The sequence below is a fragment of the Macrosteles quadrilineatus genome, unplaced genomic scaffold, assembly GCF_028750875.1.
Source record: "Macrosteles quadrilineatus isolate MER2022 unplaced genomic scaffold, UCM_ALF_1.0 Scaffold_9__3_contigs__length_116548681, whole genome shotgun sequence".
Taxonomy (NCBI): Eukaryota; Metazoa; Arthropoda; class Insecta; order Hemiptera; family Cicadellidae; genus Macrosteles; species Macrosteles quadrilineatus.
Genome location: NW_026542602.1, coordinates 87,696,118 through 87,719,041, shown reverse-complemented (window position 1 = coordinate 87,719,041; position 22,924 = coordinate 87,696,118). Strand labels below are relative to the sequence as shown.

The 22,924-nt window shown below is 35.0% G+C and overlaps 1 protein-coding gene across 1 annotated transcript in view; it reads left to right on the top strand.

Moving 5' to 3' along the window:
* Positions 1 to 2,062: 2,062 nt before the first annotated feature.
* The window catches only part of LOC129004328 (tRNA dimethylallyltransferase-like), a 169,664-nt gene continuing 148,802 nt past the window's right edge, over positions 2,063 to 22,924 (top strand). Inside the window, exon 1 of the mRNA XM_054432874.1 lies at positions 2,063 to 2,195. Within this exon, the coding sequence (XP_054288849.1) occupies positions 2,190 to 2,195 (6 nt within the window). The 5' untranslated portion in view covers positions 2,063 to 2,189. The remainder of the gene's footprint in view (positions 2,196 to 22,924) is intronic.

Sequence of the window (22,924 nt, the reverse complement as noted above, 5' to 3'; positions counted from 1 at the left end):
GTTAAAAGATTTATATCTCGGGTTGTTAATATGTTAACAAGTTCGATACTTTCCTGTTAAAGGGAACATTCATTATTATCGATGATTTTTTCTCGATATATTGATGTTTTTGTTTTCTGATCCATTACAAATTGACAACAAGAAATGAAACTGCTCTAAGCTAACCTAACATAACCAACCATACTTGCTGTACCATTTAAAAATTCCGTTTGGGTTCGAATATAAAAGGCAAGTTATAAACGCGGAATTTTTAAATGTTACAGCAAGTTTGGTTAGTTATGTTAGGTTATTTATTTTAGAACAGTTTCATTTCATTAATGTTTGTTGATACTGAACAATATTTTTCGTAATTGTCAGCTGATATGTTTCAATTTGTTAATATCGATATATCGAGAAAAGATCATCGATAATAATGAATGTTCCCTTTAACAGGAAAGTACCACAAGTTCATTCTGGTATCAAAGTACTCAGTAAATGTTTGGCTTTAATTTTTTTAATTATTAAATGACGCATGACAAATTTAAAACGAATCAGTTCAATGAACTATTGAATGAATTATTGTTATTTTGAAATTTGTCTTTAGTTAAAGACATTTATCCCCAATTCTAAATAACTCCCAATAAGGAATCCATAGCTAAAATAAAAGCCAATACTTGAACGAACAGCTATGAAGAGTTTTTCCCGTTTTCACTCTACACAACACTACAAAATAAAACCATAAAACGTTTTGTTGAAATTTTTTAAAGGCCATATCCTATATTTATCTAAATATAATTTCCAAGTTACACAGTTACAGTTATTTATAAGTACAGTTATTTATAAGTAAGTTAGTCATATGTACCATCAGTCAAACACCACTCCCAATCTGTTGGATCTGCTGGTGAACTATTTCCACGCCATACTTGAACCTGATAGTACAACCTTAGACTGTGGTAGTTTTCAATGTGTTTTTAAATTGTCAAAGTACGAAACGTCCATAAGAAATGTATGGGGAGAGTTTTCGTTTTTATATATATCTTAAAATCGTAAAACGCTATTTAAAAAACTGATTTCAGCATTGAAATCAGCATGAAAATCTAGTTCATAATCATGTGTCACAACACTATAATTACATTAAAAAATATTTATATCCAATATGGCTGATCCAAGATGGCGGCCCAAAAAGCGTCCCCTGTTGAAATTAAGTACGGACTATCCAATTAATATTGGTCGTGGTTCCAAGTCAAAATCTCGAAAAATGTGCAAAAAAACATGTGGTATCTTTTGTTGCAAAATTTGTCCAACATTGGGAAAATTCGCCATTTTTTCCTTAATTTAGGGGTTTCCCGTGGACTGAATTTTTGCAATTTTGGTATGTCACTCTGCACACCACAACAATAAAAATAAAACCATAAAATGTTTACTTGCAAATTTTTATACGATCCCTGTGTCTGGTTTTTTTTAGTTTGCTTGGACTATTACATTAATTTATAAAAAATATTTTTATTTTAAATATTTTATTATTTCTACGGGGTTTATTTTTTGTTGTAGGTACATGTATTTGGTATCATTTTAAAGGTAATTTCAGGAGGAACAATAAATGTATTGACGACTTTTCACAAATATTGACTGGAAAGTCAGAATTTCAATAAAAAGCAAAAAACTACTGGATTCGGCCGCCATTTTGGAAAAATGGTGGTGTTCCACCAAAGATATTTTTGGAGACTTTTGATATGTTATTCACAATACTTTTCACTATCGAACAACAATGGTTTCATCTGTGTTCTAATTATTTCTAGGTTTTGCTAATTATTTTCTTATTTTAAGGCGCCTATAATATAAATTATTGATTGTCAATTGCATCTTTTAATCAAGAATGTAGGTATTCTATACATGATATTTACATTGTTTAAGTATTTTGTACAAGACAATAAAACTGATAACGTTAAGCTTCAATCCAATTCCAGCGGGACTGAAAGCGCAGGCAGTCTAGTACGAATGGAGTAAGCAAAAACGAGTGCAGCCGACTAAAGTCGTTCTGTTTTTTCGTGACGTCAGTTAGTAGTCTCGTCATGGCCGCGATCGCGAAAGACGGGTTATTAAATAAGTTACCAATTATTGTGATTTTGGGTGCGACTGGTACAGGAAAATCAAAATTGGCTTTGGAAGTTGCAAAGCAGTTTAATGGTGAAATCATTAGTGCGGACGCAATGCAGGTATTTATTTAAAATAAGCTCTATCTCGTGTCTTACCACCTAAACATAACCTCACTTTTAACCTAAAAGTAATTGAATGCTTTATAATATGAATTTATATGATTGTTAAGAAAAAGTTGCATTTTTAATGGAATAAATACAATGTGAACTTGATGTTATGAACCTATTATTGAGTGAACATTTTACAATCCTACGTACAAAATGAATTTGTTCCACCTAGGGAACATGTGATTTCAAAACAAGTTTCTTGTTTTTGATTATAAAGTATTAAATTATTTGATGCAATGGTATCAATATAAACATAAAAATAAAATGCTGTTATTTTTCAATTTTTAAAGGACCAGCCCAAGTTTAAGTTAACAGTTAACTTAATCTTAGATGTACCTATTCACTTACCCTACCTGGAAATAAAACAAAATGAGTGTTAAAAACAATGGTACTTTCGTACTATACGAAGGCCACTTATTTTACTGCGCACTGCTTCGGTTATGTTAGGATCCGGTTACCCATTTAAATATGTTTGTAGGATCGTAAGACTTTCCTCGTTTTGTTATGAATCGAACGATACCAGATGAGTCATAAAAGGTTTATGACAATCCAACCTAACATAACCGCCACAGCGCGCTGTAGGTATAAGGGTGGCCTCCGTATAATACGAAAGTAAGTTATCAAAAAAATTCAGGGAATGAATCAGCTCTTTAGTAGGCTTAAATCATCCTGACTTAACCTTGTTACACTACATATTTTATCAGTCCACCTGATCCTTGCAATAGGCCACCCTTAGTACTACTTATACGTTTATCCAGTGATCGATTTGTAATAAATGATGAGCCGGAACTAAGTTACCTATAACCTATTTAACTTAATGTGATTGGTACTTTTTTATATGCCTATATTTTTATCTACCGTATTTGTAAGAGAGGTAGGCCTACTGGAACTCCTTTTCGCCGCGTTCCCCCGCAAATCGAGCACTGCATTTATAACTATGAGTTGTACTTTTTTTATTTGTTAGGCTATATAAAATAAAGATGTCAATTGAAATACTGTAGGATAAATAAATAAATACATTCGGCCTAAACAAAGCACATCGGAGCAATACCGTAATTAAGTTACCTAGTTTACTTTTAATCCATCTGTTTGCAGAACATCTATTAAATTAGACTATAACCCATTTCAGTCCTAAGGTGTTGATTATAGGCTAACTATTGATTGGTTAACTAGGCTACCTACTCAATAATCCCAGATTGAATTTCAACTACAGTACCTAACTTAGACGGGATGAGTTGTCATCTTAGATTTGATCAAGAATGTTGTCAAATCACTCGTTGACAATTCAGAACCTTAAGGGTTAATAGGAGCATTTTGGCCAATTGTGAATGTTTTATATTAGACTACGTAGTTTAGCTTAATCTAGGCCTATTACATGCACTCGGCACCGTATTTTTGATTGGATTCAAGTACGGTTTTGAACTATTAGGTACGGTATAGCGTAATGCATCCTCTAAAAAATATCGGAACACTTAAGACTGCAGCATGCACGTAACTTACCGTACATTAAGACCCAATGCTAAACATTTAGGCAAAAAAAAACTTTAATATTTGATTACCGTACCATATAGATGATGATTGTACATGTGCTTAGAATACAAATATTCTAAGCCATATGATACCCTACTCAGTGTACGTACTAGCCTCATATGTGCTCATTGAATGCAACAGCGGGTACAGTTCCGCAGAAGCCCTACGATATATTTTCAGATGAAATTTTCATTCGATATAGGTTTAAATTAAATATCAAATTGAAATATTTGATTCAATGTAACTTAATGGTATCCGTACATATCATGTAGGTAGTGTAGAAATATTTTTGCATAGCTATACTTCCATGGTCGAATCGTTCCATTCCATGTTGTAGCTTAGCGATAGCAACCCATGTTCTTTCCAACATTTTGTCCGTAGCATTGCATTGAATTGGCGGGATACCCTACCTCATTGAGTTTTGAGTTTTTATTCTAGGTCAGGCTTCACTGTGTGATATTCTCTTTTTTGCATCACCTTTAATTTAACGTTGGCTACAACCTTTTGCTGGTAGTGTTCCATTAGCCCATTACATCTTGATAGGGCTGCTGCAGTAAATGTGCCCTTTTGGCCTGGGTTCAAAAGCCCAAGAGGTTTAGGTTTGTTCAAGGGTGCAAAGAGAAAAATTCCCTGACTCGAACGGGGGCCAAAAGTATCTCTCAGGCCCATAGCACGTCACATGCAAACGGGGAATTGCATTACTTGAAGCAGGTGATCGCTAATCAAGTATTTTAATTGGCTACATCTCCGTTACTGACAAGCTAAGTAAAATAAAGTAAAATAAGTCTAACGTATTTAAAACTTGGCATTTCACCGGTAATAGAATACTTTCCCTTTATCATGGATATAAGTGTTGACTCTATGGCTTTGGCTAGACCAAAGGGAGCAAACAGATCCTGAACCGTCTTTTATTTGTTAATTTTTTTGTTTACGGCAAAATCGCCATTTTTACAATCAAAAACATGCATACCGGTAACAATTTGTGGATTTTTCAATTTGGTCTTCAAGCTAAAGCATGCACAACTATTATTCGAGTTTCCAATAATTTATTTTTGTAAAAAATACAACCGACTTCAAACGCTCTAAAAAGAATGAAATAATTTCAATAAAGTAAACTTTTGTATTAGGCAAGCTCACGTATTTTAAGTCGGCGCGGCTCTATGATGATTTTTTATGCAAAATTGAAAGAGGGTGTCCATATTGCAGGTGACTATCTATAACTAAAGGTGTTAATCTGCATGTCTTTTTCAGAGTTATGCGTTAAGTGTTATTTTATTACCGTAATCAGAGATCGGTATTATAGTGGTATTAACGAGTATCTTTAAAACGATTATAACGCATTTAAATGTTTCTAACTTGGAAAAGTAACGTTTTAATACTAAACTAGCTTCTTTTCCCTATCATAATATCAAACTAAATTATTTTCCTATTCATATAGAACATTTGTGTGTGTTATTTTCATAATGCATTTATTCTGAAGTAAACATAAAATACAAGAAAATATTTCCTTTAATATATAAACAATAAAACAGTTCAGTATGTTTTTTATATATTTATGTTATCCAGCTACAATTTATTGATTTTCAAAATCACACACATCAATCATATTTGCAGTTTGAGCCGCGCCGACTTGAAATACATGAGCTTGCCTAATACAAAAGTTTTTACTTTATTGAAATTATTTCATTCTTTTTAGAGCGTTTGAAGTCGGTTGTATTTTTTACAAAAATAAATTATTTCATGATTTTTAGTGACTGTATATTTTTTTATATATTAATTACTTGAGGATTTTCGATAAGCAAAACTGTTTGAAACAATCAAAAGTTCCACAGAACAATCATTATTTTAAAACTGCTTGAGTCACCTGTTCAGGTTACATAATCAATGGGTATGGAAATAAACATCTTTAGATATTCCTTAAGAAAGAAAGAGTTGTCCATTACATTAGGCCTAATGAAAAACTAATTGTCTTTTCTAGATACATTGAAATGTCAGACATCATCGTTTCCTGCAATCGGTGTACTTCTACATTATAAAAAAGAAATACAGTAACGTCTCAAGCCTTTTGGAACAATATGAAAGTTATTCCTCAGCTACCAGCACTAAAAAATCTCTCAAAAGTGGAAAATTGGTTGTTAACACTATAGTACCTTTCGTATAGTACCTTTGGAAAATATTATATGAAAGATTGGTTAAACTAAAAGTGGTGAAAGTCATGTAGGGGGTTTTGTTTGCTCAAGATATAGCCTAGTCGAAATTGCAAATCATCGTCCTCTAGGACTTTCCGAAGCAGGCATAATAGTATTGATATGTTATAGTAACTGGGTAGAGAATATTAATAAACATTCCATATCTGCAAATGAAATATGTATATGAAAGATTGGTTCAGCTAAAAGTGGTGCAAGCCATGTAGGTGGTTTTGTTTGGTCAAGATATAGCCTAGTCGAAATTGCAAATCATCTTCCTCTAGGACTTTCCGAAGCAGGCATAATAGTATTGATATGATATAGTAACTGGGTAGAGAATATCAATAAACATTCCACATCTGCAAATGCATGTTTAGTAATTAAAATATTTAACACTTTTAAGACAATTGACGATTATGCACTGTCACACTTCTTAGGTCGTGTAAGGAATAATTGCATTTGATTTATATTTAGACCTGTTTTACAAATGCTTTGGTTTTCACAATACACCTTTATTTGTCAACAATATCATACAGCTATTCACTGAAACATATATGTTTTTGTAAGTCAGAATATTCAATACTAAAAACAGAATTACTGAGTACACAAATCAGGTAAAACGTTAAAATACATTTTTTATAGTAACCAAAACAAAATGCATTTTTCTCAATGTAATTCATTTAGGCTCCATGGCAAGAAATAGTTTATTGATCAATATGAAGCAACTGTTTAATGAAAAATTGTCTGTAGCTTCATTTAAATGGTTTCAACTAACAGCTGTAGGAATGTTATTATGATTTATTGCCTTCTCTGCACAAATGTAAACAATCTGCACAAATGTAAACAAAATAAATGTTGACTATTTAAGGTTTTCAGAATTTTTCACCGAAACAAATATTACTTAAACATAATATATAAGGTACCAAATAGAAACTCTCCTGGTTATTTTGGTGGTGGAACCACACTGATCGGTAAAAGAATCACAGAGAAATTGGTGAACATACATAGAAAAAAAAAAACATCGCCACAAACAAATTGAGAACCTTCTCCTTTTGTTGGTAGTGGGGAAGTCGGTTAAAAAATGAGTTGCTTTTGTTCTTTTCCGAGAAGCCTAAATTTAGACCTACTCTACGCTTTCAGTCAGAAGGGTTTTTAATACTTTTTCGAGTAAGGAGTCAACTCATAATCTAAACCTATTGCCCTAATTTGTTCAGGCGACCAGTCAAACCCCATATATCGGTGTTCTGCATTGAGTGTAGGCCCTATTTACTGGATCAGTCGGTATGGGACGGATGGACTTTAGATAGGCCTACCTCTACAGTCCCTCCTAGCATTTTGTGCCACTCCAAGCATCTGAAAAGGCGGAAGGTCCGTTCCGTCAGAACCGAAACACTTGCGTACTCTACAGACGGCATCGAAACGGCTGATGACTCAGGTAGGCACGTCAGGATATCCTAGAAGTCTTTTTCCGAACTTTCTTTCGGACAACGGAAGGTGCGGATGGTCCTGTCCCGGCATTGGCGACCTAGTGCACACAACACATAGGTAAATCAATGCTAAAAATCTTGGTAAAATACCATCTGTACTGTCAGTCGGTGCCGTCCCGACCCAGTGCGTTCTTAGCTTTCAGTTTTCTAATTCTCTTTAAGTTATTGTACTGTCTTTAAATACCATATTTAATTGTAACTAGGTGAACCCGTGCGAATTCGCACGAATAATAAATTAGGATATTATAGCAACGTCGTTGTATCGACGTTGGTCTTGAGCTCGATCGTTGCTTATATGCATGCTAAGGTCTTTTTGCTGTTTAGTAGGAGTATTTTGCAGGACGGAGCTCATCATGCTAAAAACTTGCGCGTATGGATTAATATTAACCAAGTGTTGAGTCAAAATGTGCATGAGTTCAGTGCTGCAAGAGCCATTAGCTTTGTTTAGCATTCTTTCTTGAACAGAGGTTTCGACGTCCGTAGATATAAGCTTGGGCATATATGGGATGCTCATGCTCCCCTTCTGACGGTTAAAAGGTGCCAATTAAGTGATAAATTGTGTCGTGCACCTTATACATGAAAGGCCCTCCATCGTTATGTTCTTCAATTTTAGCTCGAGTGCTGACCATTGCGAGCACAGAGTTGTACGATCTAATGTTCTCTTTGTAGTTTCTCCTCAAATGATTTGCTCCATTAAGTTACTTTATGGCAGCAGGATGAAAATCCTTCGCCTCGTCCTCTTTGTTCTTCTTAAAAATGTAGCGCACCACATTTCTGACCTTTTAATGCTATCTCGCCAAGTGAATGCTGCTGAATTATTGTATTTGTCGGTGCAACTTTTTAAGCACACGTTGCCACTAACTGTTCTTAAGCTCCTCGTCCTTACGTTTTGCATTGCTTGCCGTATGTTGACTCGCTGTGTCCGACCGGCAATATTTCTTTGTCGTCGGGTCCTTGGCATGTTTAAACGAAAATATAATGTAAAACTTTTCTCCCGTCGTGTCCTATAGATAACATTTCTTTGCCGGGTTTCTAATTACTTTTAAAACATGCAAACTGTTTACATTTCAAAACCAAACAAAACAGCTGGGATTTAATTTTTCTGTAAACTAATGTATTGACATCTGTTTCAGAGTATAATAACATTCAAATCAATCACAATGTTATCCTTATGGAAGGAACTTTGAGGGCAGCCCACGCCCTTAAAAAGATATATTTTGAAAGCTAAAGCCAGTTTGCACATCTACACACCTAGAGGAACATTTTGGTATATAATATGTGGGGTTAGATATTAAAACAAAAAAGCCTTATTGTTCTCAAAGTTTCATGTCGCGTATTAAATATATAGATATTTATCAGCTGACTTTTTGTTTGTTTTTGTTTATGTGATGAGTTTTTGGAAATTGGTATTAAAACAGGGTTGATCTTATCTTGGTTTTATTTTATCTTCAAACAACTTACAGTTAAATACAATGATTATCGTCAAATAAATATAAAGATGAGTCTTACCTTACTTATTGCAAAATAATTATTTTAGGTAACTTAACATAAACTAAATACAAATTTGTTGCAAAACATTGTATGGCATGTTCAACATGCCTACAGTATACCTTAATTTATAGTGTTAAATGTTTGTACTATTTATTTTGGAGGCTTGTTGTTATAAATTGTTATAACACCTAATTTAAAAAAAAAATTGTTCACCGACTGGTAATTATCTTTAGTGTTGAAAATAATTCGGAGTGCTTTTTTTTGTTGGTGAAGATTTTTGTGTAAGATTTTCTTAGTTTCCCCTCCATAAATTGCTATCTCATAAGACATGTGAGAATTTATTAATACAAAATAGATTATTTCTAAGGTACGGTACCAATCTCTCACACCCTTGACATTTGTCGCAGGGTGCATCAGCCTTTTGAAATTTTACCAATTAGGCTACAAGCTTAACATGTTTATCCCAATTTAAGTTTTGATCCAATATCAGTCCAAGAAATTTTTTATGCTCTACTTGACTCATCAGACACTCAGTTTGAATCATCAATGTAAATGTTCCGGATACATTTAGATCTTGGTTTTTTTGCTTTTTACTGCTGTTACTGCTTTACTTTAATACTTTATTCCGAAATGGCGACTATACAAATGCTGGTATTTTAAGGCAAGTATGAATGGAGATGAGTGTAGGATGAGTGGCGCGTTTTTTTAGTCTTGTTACTAACTAAGGCCGACATATTCCTTAGACTCAGCTGATTAATTAATAGCCCATACAGCGAATGGCAACTAAGGAACCTACGTTTATTGTGGAATCCGAACCACTTTTCTGCCTTGTAATTAACGAATTGGTCTAATCATCAGGATAGTTTTGCGGATAGTCGTAGTACTCATTAGTGCAGACGTTAGTCCACACCAGGGGGAGTATCGCATCCACAGTGCATGCCTATAAATATCCACAATTTCTGCAGTTCGTACCCTCACTCTGATGAAAGATTCGAGTAATATCAAATCATTGTTGATGTATAAAACATGTCAGAGGTGTTTTAAATGAAAAAAAGCAGAAACGGTGGGTAAAGCACTTCATACAGCTAAATTATTTTAAAGAGGATCAAAAATTTAACCCGTTTGTCTGGTTGTGGTCCACCGCCCATGGTTGTTGTTGATTGGGTGTTGGTACGGAAGATTATTGATACTTGGGTGGTTGGTAAAGTAGGTTTGATAGAATTGCTGAAGCATCTCGGAATGGTGGGCACAGTCCAGGGCCCGGGTGAGATGCCAACCTCAAGGCTCTCCTCTGTTGCTCTCTCTATTGCAGGCTGGAGATGCGGTTTAGGGGCTGTCGATAAGAGGAGATGGGTGTAGGTGAGGACGGGGCGTAGGTGAGGACAGGATGTATGACCGAGGAGTTTAAGATGTTTAAGGGTCACGGATCACGGGATGAGAAGGAACACGGACAGCGACTGTCGTTGAGGATGTTGCACGGAGGCGGGTGGTGGCTCTTTTCTTGGAGTCTATGGTGGGGACCAAAAGAAAGTTTGAAGTCAAGCTTGTCTCCGAGGTAGGTGCAGGACTTTAGGGTGTGACGGACGTTGAAATGGATGGAATCTGATTTTGTTCTACGGAATATTCTGGAGTTTAAATTAAAAATAAAAGAATTGGGTATTTGCAGCCTTAAAGGTGATACGACACTAGAGGCAGTAGGAAAGGTAGTTTTAGAGGATAATTTTTGTTAGGCAGATGTAGGTGTCATGGCGTCGCGAGAGGTCTAGAATGCAGTGTCGCCAATGAACCGAGAGAGACCACAGAATGTGTTATAGGGATGTTTGGGATGGACGGAAGGAGGAGAGGGTTGATTGCGGACCCTCGGGGACTCTGGCATGGAGGGTGAATGAAATGAAAAAGGGTGCCACGATGGTGGACAAGGGCATTGCAGCCGTTGAAGAAAAGGGAATTCTATCTGATCTATTTATTTATTTGTTACACGGCATGCACCATTTTACATAATATAGGCTATACAGAAAAAGCTTGCAAAGCAAAATAAACCAAAACTGATGACTGGGACAGGGAACTGGAGGTCAGGAGTTTCACAAAGAGCAATTTGTTTTTATTTTGTAATAAATAGGTACTGTAGGCTAACTCAAAACTTAGCCTACATACCAAAACACTTAGTAATCTGTAATAGTTATTTTTTTATGATAAAGTAGATTCGTTTGAAAAAGTTAAAAAACCTCAAACAAGCATTAGATTTTTGGGTGTCTCCACATCCTATGGCCTTGGAAGAAACTCTCTGAGCATATTAATAATGTTGTGTGACAGGCACAGTAAAAAAGAGTGAAATTTAACCATTAAATCAGTACCGTAGTCAACAAAAACGTTTTGGTATTCCTCTGCTTGAAAGACTTTGCACGATTTTGTACCTTCAGAGTTTTGTTTCTACCATTCATGGTCATACATGGAATCGATTGCTTGTGTATTGATATCATTATTGAAGCCTAAAGGTCCAATTCCTATTCTGCGACTGTTATGACTCTATTCACGCGGCTCTAGCTGCGGCTGAAAAAATTGACTGCTCCAATGCAAAGTAAATGCAACCCATTCGAGCGTCTACAGGTAGGATCGCGACTGGAACAAATTTATAGTTTATATATATACGGAGTTTGAGGTGTGTAGGCCTACCTTCATAGATGATTCAAAGTTGATGGAACTGGTTCGTCACCACCCATACGTTTTCAACCCCAAGCACCCCCAATACTTGAAGAAAATATTTCTGAATAAGAATACTCTGAAACACCTCTTTTCCCCGTCTTTGAAGTCAAGCTTGTCTCCGAGGTAGGTGCAGGACTTTAGGGTGTGACGGACGTTGTTGAAATGGATGGAATCTGATTTTGTTCTGCGGAATATTCTGGAGTTGAAATTAAAAATAAAAGAGTTGGGTATTTGCAGCCTTAAAGGTGATACGAAATCAGAGGCAGTAGGAAAGGTAGTTTTAGAGGATAATTTTTGTTAGGCAGATGTAGGTGTCATGGCGTCGCGAGAGGTCTAGAATGCAGTGTCGCCAATGAACCGAGAGAGACCAGTCGCGGCATAGGAATTGAGACAAGCGTCTTGAGCCGTACGGCCCTAGACACGCGGCTGCAGCCGCGCGACTAGAGTCGTAACAGTCGCAGGATAGGAATTGGACCTTAACCTCACTTAACGTAGAAGTACTGGATGGCAAACTCAGTTTATTTGTTGTATTTTTGGTAATCGTTTTACACTTGTTCATTTGGCAACACAGTTCTATTACCTTTCAGTAGGCTTAACTTGTTTAGCTAATTTCCCATAGGTAATATGCTATATCTGTAGGTCTCGCTTGGATCCAGCTCCAGTTTCCTTTTTTTTATGTAAGAGGCCAAAAATACCATCCGTTCAAATTCATGTAGGCCTATGTAGACTATAAAACATGTGTCCATTAGCACTATAATTCAAGTGAAAAATCAGAGTTTGATAAAATTTTAAGCCTACATTATTCGAACGAGTTCGCGAACCGACCTAAACGGACTTTGGGAACTCTGGTAGCAGCAGACCTAAGAAATCATTAAACAAAATATTGTTTGAATAGGGAATTAATCTTACATGTTAATCTTAAAGAAAATAAATTGATCAAAACCCATTGAGACAAATGGAAATTTGCTTAGTCTGCAGTTTTGATGGGGAGGAGGTATTTTACCATAGGGTATGTTTTTGATTTTATCTTTCCTATATACAAGGGAACTTTATTTTGTATAATATTTTTGCAGTATGTAATAGAATACATATAAAATTCATTTGCATCCTATATTCAAGTGAAACTTACTTAGTGTGCATGGATGTTAGTGCTGGTATAACAAACTGAAGACAACGAGATCAATCTTAAGCCACCTTACATTATGTTTTGAAAAAGTTATTGATTTAGAATGTAAACCCACAGCTATTCCTAAAGTAAGGACCTACTATACCTGAATCAATGACACACTGACTACGCAGTATTTACATTTTGTGGTTAATTAAATTGTTATTAACTGTAAATTGTCTGTTTAAATTGGTTAATTAAATTAAATTGTGGTTATTTATTTGAGTGTTTAAATGAAGTATCAACATACATTTTGTATGTTGTATACTTCATTTAACCACTCAAATAAAATACTATAGTGTTATTACTTTCTATACATTTTTGGGTATTTACAGAGACCTATTGAACTGTCGGTCTATACCTTAACCGATTTAAGTCTATATATACTCTAAGGTGATTTATGTCTAGAACTTAGGTAAATCCCGAGCTCGGAAACCGGCCCTGAATACCCTACCCAATAGGTCTTTCCCAGGCCAAGGGAATATAGGCCTACCCAAATACCTCACCCATCCTATCTTTACTCAGGACTTGGGAATATACCCTACATACCCTACCCAATGGGTATTTACCCGGTTCTCATTAACAACAGGTATGTACTTCACTGGCGGTTGAACACCAACACCAAATCTCACCAACCATATTTAAATAGTGGTCCTCCGTACCGGATGCGGGCCGTATTTAAATCAGCTGACGAGAGGTGCGACTGCCGGTGGTAAATCAAGCAGATAATCGTTATCACCGAGTGTTTGCCTGATAACGACGACACACGGGATCTCCAGACAAACATGTCGGTCTGTCTGTTCGTCTGTCACTTCTCGTTCAGTGTTCACACGTGGATGGCAAACACTCCAACATTCCGACCAAACACTACTTGTACGACCATCCGTACATGGTATACGACCATTGACTCTTGGATACAGTACTGAAGTAGTCGCCCCATCTATATGGACCAGCTCTATTAGCAAATTTTTTGTTAAAAAAGGTCATACATAGTTGAGCCACTCACACAGCATGTCACTGTCTAAAATACTATTTCCTGCCTTAGATAAAATATGCTATATCTCACAATAAGTCGTCGTATCAGTTTCAGTTGGTTTTTTAGTCCGCATATTCGACAGATATAATTTACATCAGCGCAATTTGTTGGTGGCTTAATTCAACCAAGTTCATTTTGATTCTAAAACTGGCGACAACTTTAACCTGAAGATTGAATTTCTAGTACTATCAATAGTAAAAAGGTACGATAGAACTTTTTTAGCTAGTACAACTCAAATTTATACCTTAAAGGATGTGGGATGTGACTTAGTTATTCTCATTTTCCCAGTGGGAAGAACTGTATTTCTCGAGTTACCTTTTTAGTTGTTAATTGTTGTTAACTCGTATGTCGTAGTACGTTCTACATGGTATCTGGGGTTTATTTGTGACATCGCATATTCTACAATCATTCTTCAGCACTATTAAGCGTTATTATACCAGACACCATGAAATGTTTGACCTGCCCTACCCTACAGCGTGAGGACACGCTGAAAATATGTTTTTCGGTGAAAGTGTTGTAGATAAATGTCTGTCAAGGGATGCAACGGGTTTGTGTTTTACGATACTGTAATACAATGAGAGTTATCTGTTACACGTCTTTTGTAGAAAAAGGTCGCTGGCCTACCTTGGATCGCTTGACATTTTCTTGATCTTTCACTTAATTCATCACCTCTTGCGTTTATTTTTATTGTGTCCAATATAGATTTCCCACTGGTGCGTTTGCAACCTTCCCTGTACTGTAATTATTTACAACGAATCAGAAAAGGAGTTTTTGAATATATGGTTGTTCGTTTGAAAGATTAAATGATATTAAACAGAAAATTGAAACTGCGAGTTAGTACAAGGTCATTATACAAAAATGTGTCAGATGTTAATTTCAGCAACGATTTCGTCATAGCCACCTGTGATGATGTATTCAAAGTGGTTATTGATGAGCTTAAGTTGTGTTCGATCCGATATCAAAATATAGCTACTAAATAACATACAGTATAAAATAAACATTTTAATTTTGTTATTTGGGGAAACTTGTATATTTCCAGCTCATTAACTAGGTTGTTATCGGGGGCCTTTTGACCTATTTGATTTCATATCCTGGTTTGCCATTTGAGCTGTCTCAAAATAACTTGTGATTAACTTTTTGTGCTGATAAAACAACTCTCTTGAGATTCATTTAGACTAATTTGTAGCAAAACTTACACAGTAAATTAACAATAATTTTATTTAATAAACCTCAATTATGAGATGACGAGCTACTTATGTAAAATCCACTAAATTGAAAACGAAGAATCTAAAGGCTGCTCAATTTAAAATTAATAATTACTGTGTTAATTTTAATTTTATTTGATAAAATAGGTATATGTCATACATACACCTATTTCATGATGAGTTACAGTACTCATAATGAGTATTGTAACTGTAATATTTGGAGAATCGTTTATATATTTATTTTTTGTAGGCCTACTGTATTGAAAGTGTGAATGTACTCTATTTTATAGTGTGAATCTTTACTAAGCAAAGTAAAATAGATGGAGCAACTGGGCACAAGTTCCATTGCAATTTTACTACAGGCTACAGTGAAGTATGTATTTCCATGTTGAAGTTTTGATCAGTATTACAAAAAACATATTTACAACTAAATGCAACTAAAAAACTTTTAGTTTTATTTATACAGGTTTTTTACACTAAACTTTTAACTGATCAAATCAGAAATAGAAATTTCATAGAAGTACTGTACACACTTTTGGGGGTTCCTTGGACTAGGTTTAAACTAATAAACCTACAGCCATATGTGAAACAGTTGGAAGTTTTTTGGGATGAATGTCAAGGGATGAAAATAGTTGACGATATTTTAAAGAAATTCCCAACTAAGCCAAATGGTGCGTTTGCACTATGAACCCCTTCGAAAACTACTCAATAAACACTATGAGAACATGTAACATATTATATGTTATGTTACATGTTCTCACAAGTGCTTGTTTAAGCCATAATGCGAAAACTCTTCTTTCATGTGTTACTTCCGTTACGTTGTTTGAAACGCTATTTTCACTTTCGCTATTTGTTTGTTGTGTTGTTCGCCATTTCCGCCATGACATTAGTGTAAACAGTAAACATCCGGTACCAGGTGACTGTATGTGTAGCCTTGTATTGGCACGTGCCTAGGTCAATGCCGAGCCGAAGGCCCCTCGCCCACTATACGATTTCGGTCGTACGACACTGTGTCGGAACGACAACATTTCCACAGTGAACCATTGGATCTTATGAGAGCTCGCCCACTGTACGATAATCTCACGACTACGACAAACTGTCGTGAAGCAGTCGTTCACTGCCACTGTGATACACGACTATCGTACGACTGTTTTACTCGCAGTGGCGTACACAATCAAATGGGCGCTCGCCCACTATACGATTTTTATCGTATGTCGTGCGTTCTCCCCAGTAGTCTTATATATACTTTTTGCAATTAACTCATACTTAGTCATTATTATAGTTGTTATATCACTTTGCGTATTTCTTATCGTGAATAAATATTTTTTACTATTCATTCATACTTTTTTATTATAATGTTTGATATATCACTTGGTTTTATTTTTCAACCACTATTTTGCGTAATTTTGATCTTCCTATTTATTTTTTACAATTTGTTCATATTTTTCTTCATATTATGTTTAAATACTGCATCACTTATGAGTAAATATACCAAAATAATTATTGAAAAAATGCGAGTTTGGCTATTATTTATTATTGTATAATCTTAATTAATTATTAATTATATTGTGTAAAAAAGTTTCACTAAAACCTATAAATATAATTTTTGGTAGATTATATTGATAAAATTAAATCATTAATATTTAAATACTAATCCAAAAAATTTTAACATACATACTTTTTACCAGACTATCCCATAACCCTATGATAGTTATGGTAAATTTAAAAACTTGTAAAATGCATGGACTAATATAATTTGAAAATTTCTTTAAATACATTAACTTAAAAAATAATTTGCACATAAAAATAAATGTTTCTTTAATGCTGTAGGCCTACATTGGCCACTATCGCTTAATCTACGCCACAGAAGCCACATTACAACAAAACACGTAACGGAATCATTGTTTTACTATTTGATACAAAACCACTGTTTTAAGATATTGCGCAACACACCCACACCTCACTCTTCAAGGGCTACCGAGCAACTGGCCATTTATCCGACAAAGTGTCGTAAAGTGGGCGAGGACCACACATACGATAAGAATATCGTACGACACAGTGTCGTACGACCGAAATCGTATAGTGGGCGAGAGGCCGAACTGCAACAGAGTCACCTCAACTGTGAAAAGCAAGTTCGCTACACACAAGTCTTCAAAAGCGGTTTACTACCGTTTTATTCAACGCTTTAACGAGTCACGTTGTTAGAAGCGACTTGTATAGGCCTAGTTGAAAAGGAAAAGAATAATTAGGTACATTCCAGCGAGAGCAAATACAAAGATTCCTTGAACTCTGTTCCAACTGCTTAAAGCTTGTTTATCGATATACATGGAATGTCCGCTTCAGTATCCAAAATCGAAAGTAAATTCGATAAATTGAATAATGTTACAGAATAAGATTGTAGTAGTTCCTAGAGTTGTGCGATAATTTAATGGAATCTAATTGGGACGTCTCGACAACTTTGAAGTTCCGTGAAGCCCTCCGAACAACTTACCCCCGTACTACCCCTTGAGTGCTGTTTTCCAAGTGCTCAATCGGCTACAAGTGGTGTGTTGTAGACTCGCTATTCCTTCATTGAATGAGTCGTTTTAGCTATTTTAGGTACAATTGCATTAAAGCACATGCAACCAGCCAAAGGTCAGAATTCGGAAACGTTAAAATAATCTTTATAATTGAGCGGGACAAAGCGAAGTTCCATAGAGTCAAAATGTAACTGAATTAACGGATTTCGCTATTAACAGATCTTTTAATTATGAATGGCTAAGTAGAACCGTTTCAATGAATTTGGTTTTAAGATTTGTTTTCGTGTTTATTCTGATAATGTTTGTTTGCCAAGCCAGGAGTAATAGGTTAGGAGCTTACGTTGCCTTTTGATACCTAAGATGCTTAGTCTTATTACTTTTTGTTTGATTTGGTTTCATTGTATTGACTGTGAATTAATTTACTTTGTTCGATTAGTTTCTGAAGTGAGAACATGCCATACTATTGACTGTGAATTAATTTACTTAGTTCGATTAGTTTCTAATGTGAGAACATACTGGAGTCGTAAAGACGGGGAGTTTTCCTCACGCCAGAAATTGCAGTCTTTCGAGGAACATGTTTCCATACATAAAACCATCTCAATTTGTAAACTTGTAAAGGTAATGGGAATCTTAAATCCTGAGCTGGGAGATTTGAAGACGATCAATCCGATCCAATTTCAAAGACCCTTTCAATTGATCAAAACACAATTAATAATCTCTTCACGGTACGCCAGTAAAAAACTCTGTTACCCAGCCCATTCAAAACTTCCAACCCTACACCGGAGGTTTAAAGGGCTGCATCCTCTGGATCCTTGACCTCGTCTTCCCACGGTCGGTATCTAATCTGAGGCTAGATATGGGCGAATAATCGCCGACCTTGTCTGCGGGGGCGCCGAAAAGTTCAGTATCGCTCGCCACCTGTCGCGGAAACAGGCCGGACCGGTCCCAGAATTGGGGGAAAGTGGCGGGCGACAATCGACCTTATTGAGTTCACTTTCCCACATCCATAACAGCGCTTGAGGAAGCTAGTGTCTGCACAGTTGGGAAAGTTGCTATGGTTCGCCAATTTCGTTTTGGCGGTTCCCAGTGGCCTGTTTGAGTATTTGGTCACGCGCTTTTTGCCTGACTGGAATCAATTTTGTTTTCGTGGGGTGCTAGAGTTGACTTAAAAATCAATCGATAGTAAATATATAGATTTCTTTATCGATCGATAATTTATATGATAACAAAAACTTTGTTGTTTTAATTTTAACGGGCAGTCATAAATCTACTTAGGCCTACATATATTTTGCATTCACAATCCTGTATTTAGGGAAGATGACCTATTTATAGTAAATATTACACTACTTCTTGCACCTGAACTGTTAAATTTGCAATTCGTAACTGTAATACGGCAACACGTATTTGCACATGATACAACATTTCATATAGGCTAAACACACATTTGAAATTCCGTCCTCTATGAAACAGATATCTTCAGGCAATATAAAGTTAGCATTACCCCAAAATATTCCTTTTTTAATCTATTTGTTAACTTTTCGTTATAACCACACAAATTTGTTTATTTGGTTTCAGTTTCACACCTTTGGAAAGAAAATTTCAAAAATAAATTTGTACTACTTTCACCTAGTTTACCCACATTAAAAACTACCAGTAGTTTAAATAATTGTAAACGTTTCAAGTACTTCTGTGTTATTGAGCATGTACTTTACCGAATTGTAATTTTGTTTACTAGACCGAAATTTTTAGTCTACGTTGTTAAACATCGCCCCCATTTTTTTCAGCCACCCCCAAATTTCAAATGCACCAAACTCCACAATAACTGTCAGTAAACCTCAACAGACATAAATTCAAAGCAAATTTAAGTATCGCCACAAATCACCATTTTGTACTTCAACTTACTGCGCGTTTTGAGTTTTTTCAACAGTTTTGAGTCACACGATAGTAGCGCTATGGGTCCAAAGTTATCACATTCGCCTGGGCTGAGCTCAGCAGACCGTTCAACGAGGTCAAGTGCAGCGTATCTCACGAGATAAGTGACCTTTGACCTGCAACTTTTTGGACGATTTTGACCTCTTATGAAAGATTACTATAAAAAGAAACGATCCTTGATACAAAGCTGACTCGGCTGTTTCTAAACCTAAAGATACTTTGTAAATGGATTGTAAATTGGGTTTTAACGTTTAAGAATAAGAATTTTTACAGTGTTAGTGTTCAACATGTTAGAACTTATTAGTAATAATAAGTTAAATACCTTATTTACGTCTTCCTTCAATCCAAGTCGTCTTATTTGATCAAATACGACGACTTGGATTTGAAGACGTAAATAAGGTATTTAACCTATTATTGTTAATACTCTTTATCAATCCAGGAGGCAAAACATGGATAAATTTAGAAGTTAATGTACCTAATCATATTAAAGTTTATTCGTCCAAACCTAGAATGTCAAACATAAAATCGTATTATTCTGCCAACAAATGTTTTATACATTGTATTTTCTTTGAAATTCGAAATTCAATTGCTATAAAAATCCACCCTGCTGTAAAATTCCATTTGAAAGTTAATTTTAAAAACTTTAAAATTACACACTACTGTACTAACCAATACTTTATACGTTCATTATGAACTTTTAATGTTTCTAAAATTTTAGAATCGTTTTCTGTGATGATTGGTGTCACGTCTTAACAATTTAAGTAAGGATTTTTACTTCTTTGGCACCCAATGACTTACATAAAAACCATCATCAACAGTTACGATCAATTCTGTTTTTCAAGAAAATTTCCTATTTCGTACTACAGTACTCAAAAATACAAAACTATTTTCACACGGCAAGATCAAAAGCACGGAAATTGATAAAATAATACGTATATAATTCCGATAACTGGATTTATAAAGCATTAGTGTTTGATATCTACACGTGTGTATCTCCCGTGGCTAATTACATTTAATCCACATTGCTATTATTGTGTCTCGACACAGTTGGCGTTTATTGTGTGGATTCAAAGGTGCTTCACGTGTGACCTGAATACAGTTTCAGCTATTTTTGATTGCATTAGGTCGAGAATATTTCTACTGAAAGATTATTTACCAACTTTAATTTAAGTGTGTACAATTTACACAGAAATTCATGAATTTTCGTTTAAATCCGAAGCTGATGGACGTATTTTCCAACGTTTAGATGGTTTAATATATCATAAAATCTACTGGAATGTAATTAGTAACAAATACATTTTTAACGAAAGTGTGTTGTTATTAATCTACACAAGAAGGTAATCCTTGGCCGCAGAATTAGTTAAATCAACTACAAAAATAATTCGAATATTGGTCTTACTCCAAATATTGTTTTAGAATGAATAAATATTATTATTAGCCTAATGCATTGATTAAGTTAATGCATTTCACTAAAATTATGCAGGTTCTTGTAACAGCGCTTTCGAATATTCACAAGAATTATGTTAAACCCTCATATAAACATTACGTTCGTTTGCGATGGTAACACTTTAACGTGCGTAACATTTGCATCAATAGGGTTGAGTGGGGTTAGTGTGACAGCGGGGTAAGTGTGATAGGTTTTTGGGAATCGCTGAAAAAAATTGGTTTTGTCATAGAAATAATGTTTGACATATAAGGTATCTAGTTACATAGTTTTTTTTATCAATTTAGTAACTACTTTATGTTGATTTTATTAGTTTTTATAAGTCCGACATTTTAGGTAAAAATCGAAGTTTGTTCGGAAATTTTGTTTAATTTGTAGTTATTTTAAATTTTGACCAATTTATATCAAACTCAGATTTTTAAAAAGCCTAAAAGCTAAACTTTTAGAAAAAAAATATTCAAAACGTGTACAAATTTATCATTAAATTTAAAACCACATGTCACACTTACCCCGGAAATTTTCAATGGCTGGGGCAAGTGTGACACCGACACCCGGGGCAAGTGTGATCTGATGTAATCTGATGTTAATCTGTGTGATCTGATGCAAGTTTTTACAAATTTCCGCAGATTTTTACGTCTTTATTTCATTTGTAAATATCTCAAAAAGTAAGAATGATAGGGACTTAAATCAAAATGTTCCTGAAAGAGCACTAACTGGGTATTCATCACAATTGCCCCATGTACCATTAAAAGAGATACAGGATTTAATAGAGGCCGCTATCACACTTGCCCCGAACCCATGGGGCCCCGAACCCATGGGGCAAGTGTGACAGCTGGCAGGCATTTTTTGTAAGTACAAAAAAATAGTGAAGTCATAAGTTTATCACATTGTTTTTTTTTTTACCAATAAAGATATTTCCAAAGTTTAAGTGTTAAAAATTTCAAGTTTCTAGCTTTAGAAATAACCGAGAAAAAAAATTGTAAAGATGAACTTTATGATTTTTAGGTCACACTTACCCCACTTCACCCTATACCAAAGTAAATATGTCATAAGTCATAAGTTCTTTATTTCAAAATAACAAATGATACATTGTATTGGAAAAAACATTGCAATAAAATAAACAATAGTGAAAACGGAAGATCAATATCTTTCCACAGTCAATTTTTCACGAAAGTTTTAAGTTTTTATTTTTGAAAAAACACAATGAGAAGAAATTTGTCTTAATTTAAAAACACAGTTAACACATGCAGCTATGTTTAACAAATACGACAACTTTTACCCCGTTAGCAGCATTTAACACGGTGTTAAACTAATATCTTTATCGGCAGCACTTGTTATCACAGCTTGGTTATCAGTATTGCAATTTTATTGTGATACTCGCGCAGTTAAAATGGCCTTGAACAACACTTCCGCATCGTGAATCTTACACCTGATGGTGATAAGTCCAATGTAGCGATCGATAGATAGTGATGGTTATAAAACTAGAAATACAGGTTGTCGATAAGTTATATGGCGTAAAACCTGTATGTTTTATACTGTGCTCTAACTGTGTATTCAAATAATAATGAGAGAGTGTAGTTGTGTGTTTAAAGGATGGTTGTGAACAATCATTCACTTGTAAAACAGAAGTTTCAAAAAGTTTTTGGATTTTGAATCTCATCCCGTTTTTTGTGAAAAAAAGGAACACGAAAATTATAGGTATAGTAATCAAAAGTAATTAGAGTGAGACAACGTTAACATTGTCTCACTGATGAGCGAATTGGCCACTTTACTTTCTCAAATCAGTGAGAGAACATGCACATTCTTAGGTAACTGTAGGAAAAAATAAAGAAATGGAGGTATACATTATGATTGATCAACATTCTTTACTGAACACATAAAAAACATAGCACAATCTAAGACATTTCAGGTGTTTGTAACAGTTAAGTCTGTACAGTTTTCCAGTTTGGTGGTTAACTTAAGAACCATATAAATTGCGTGTAA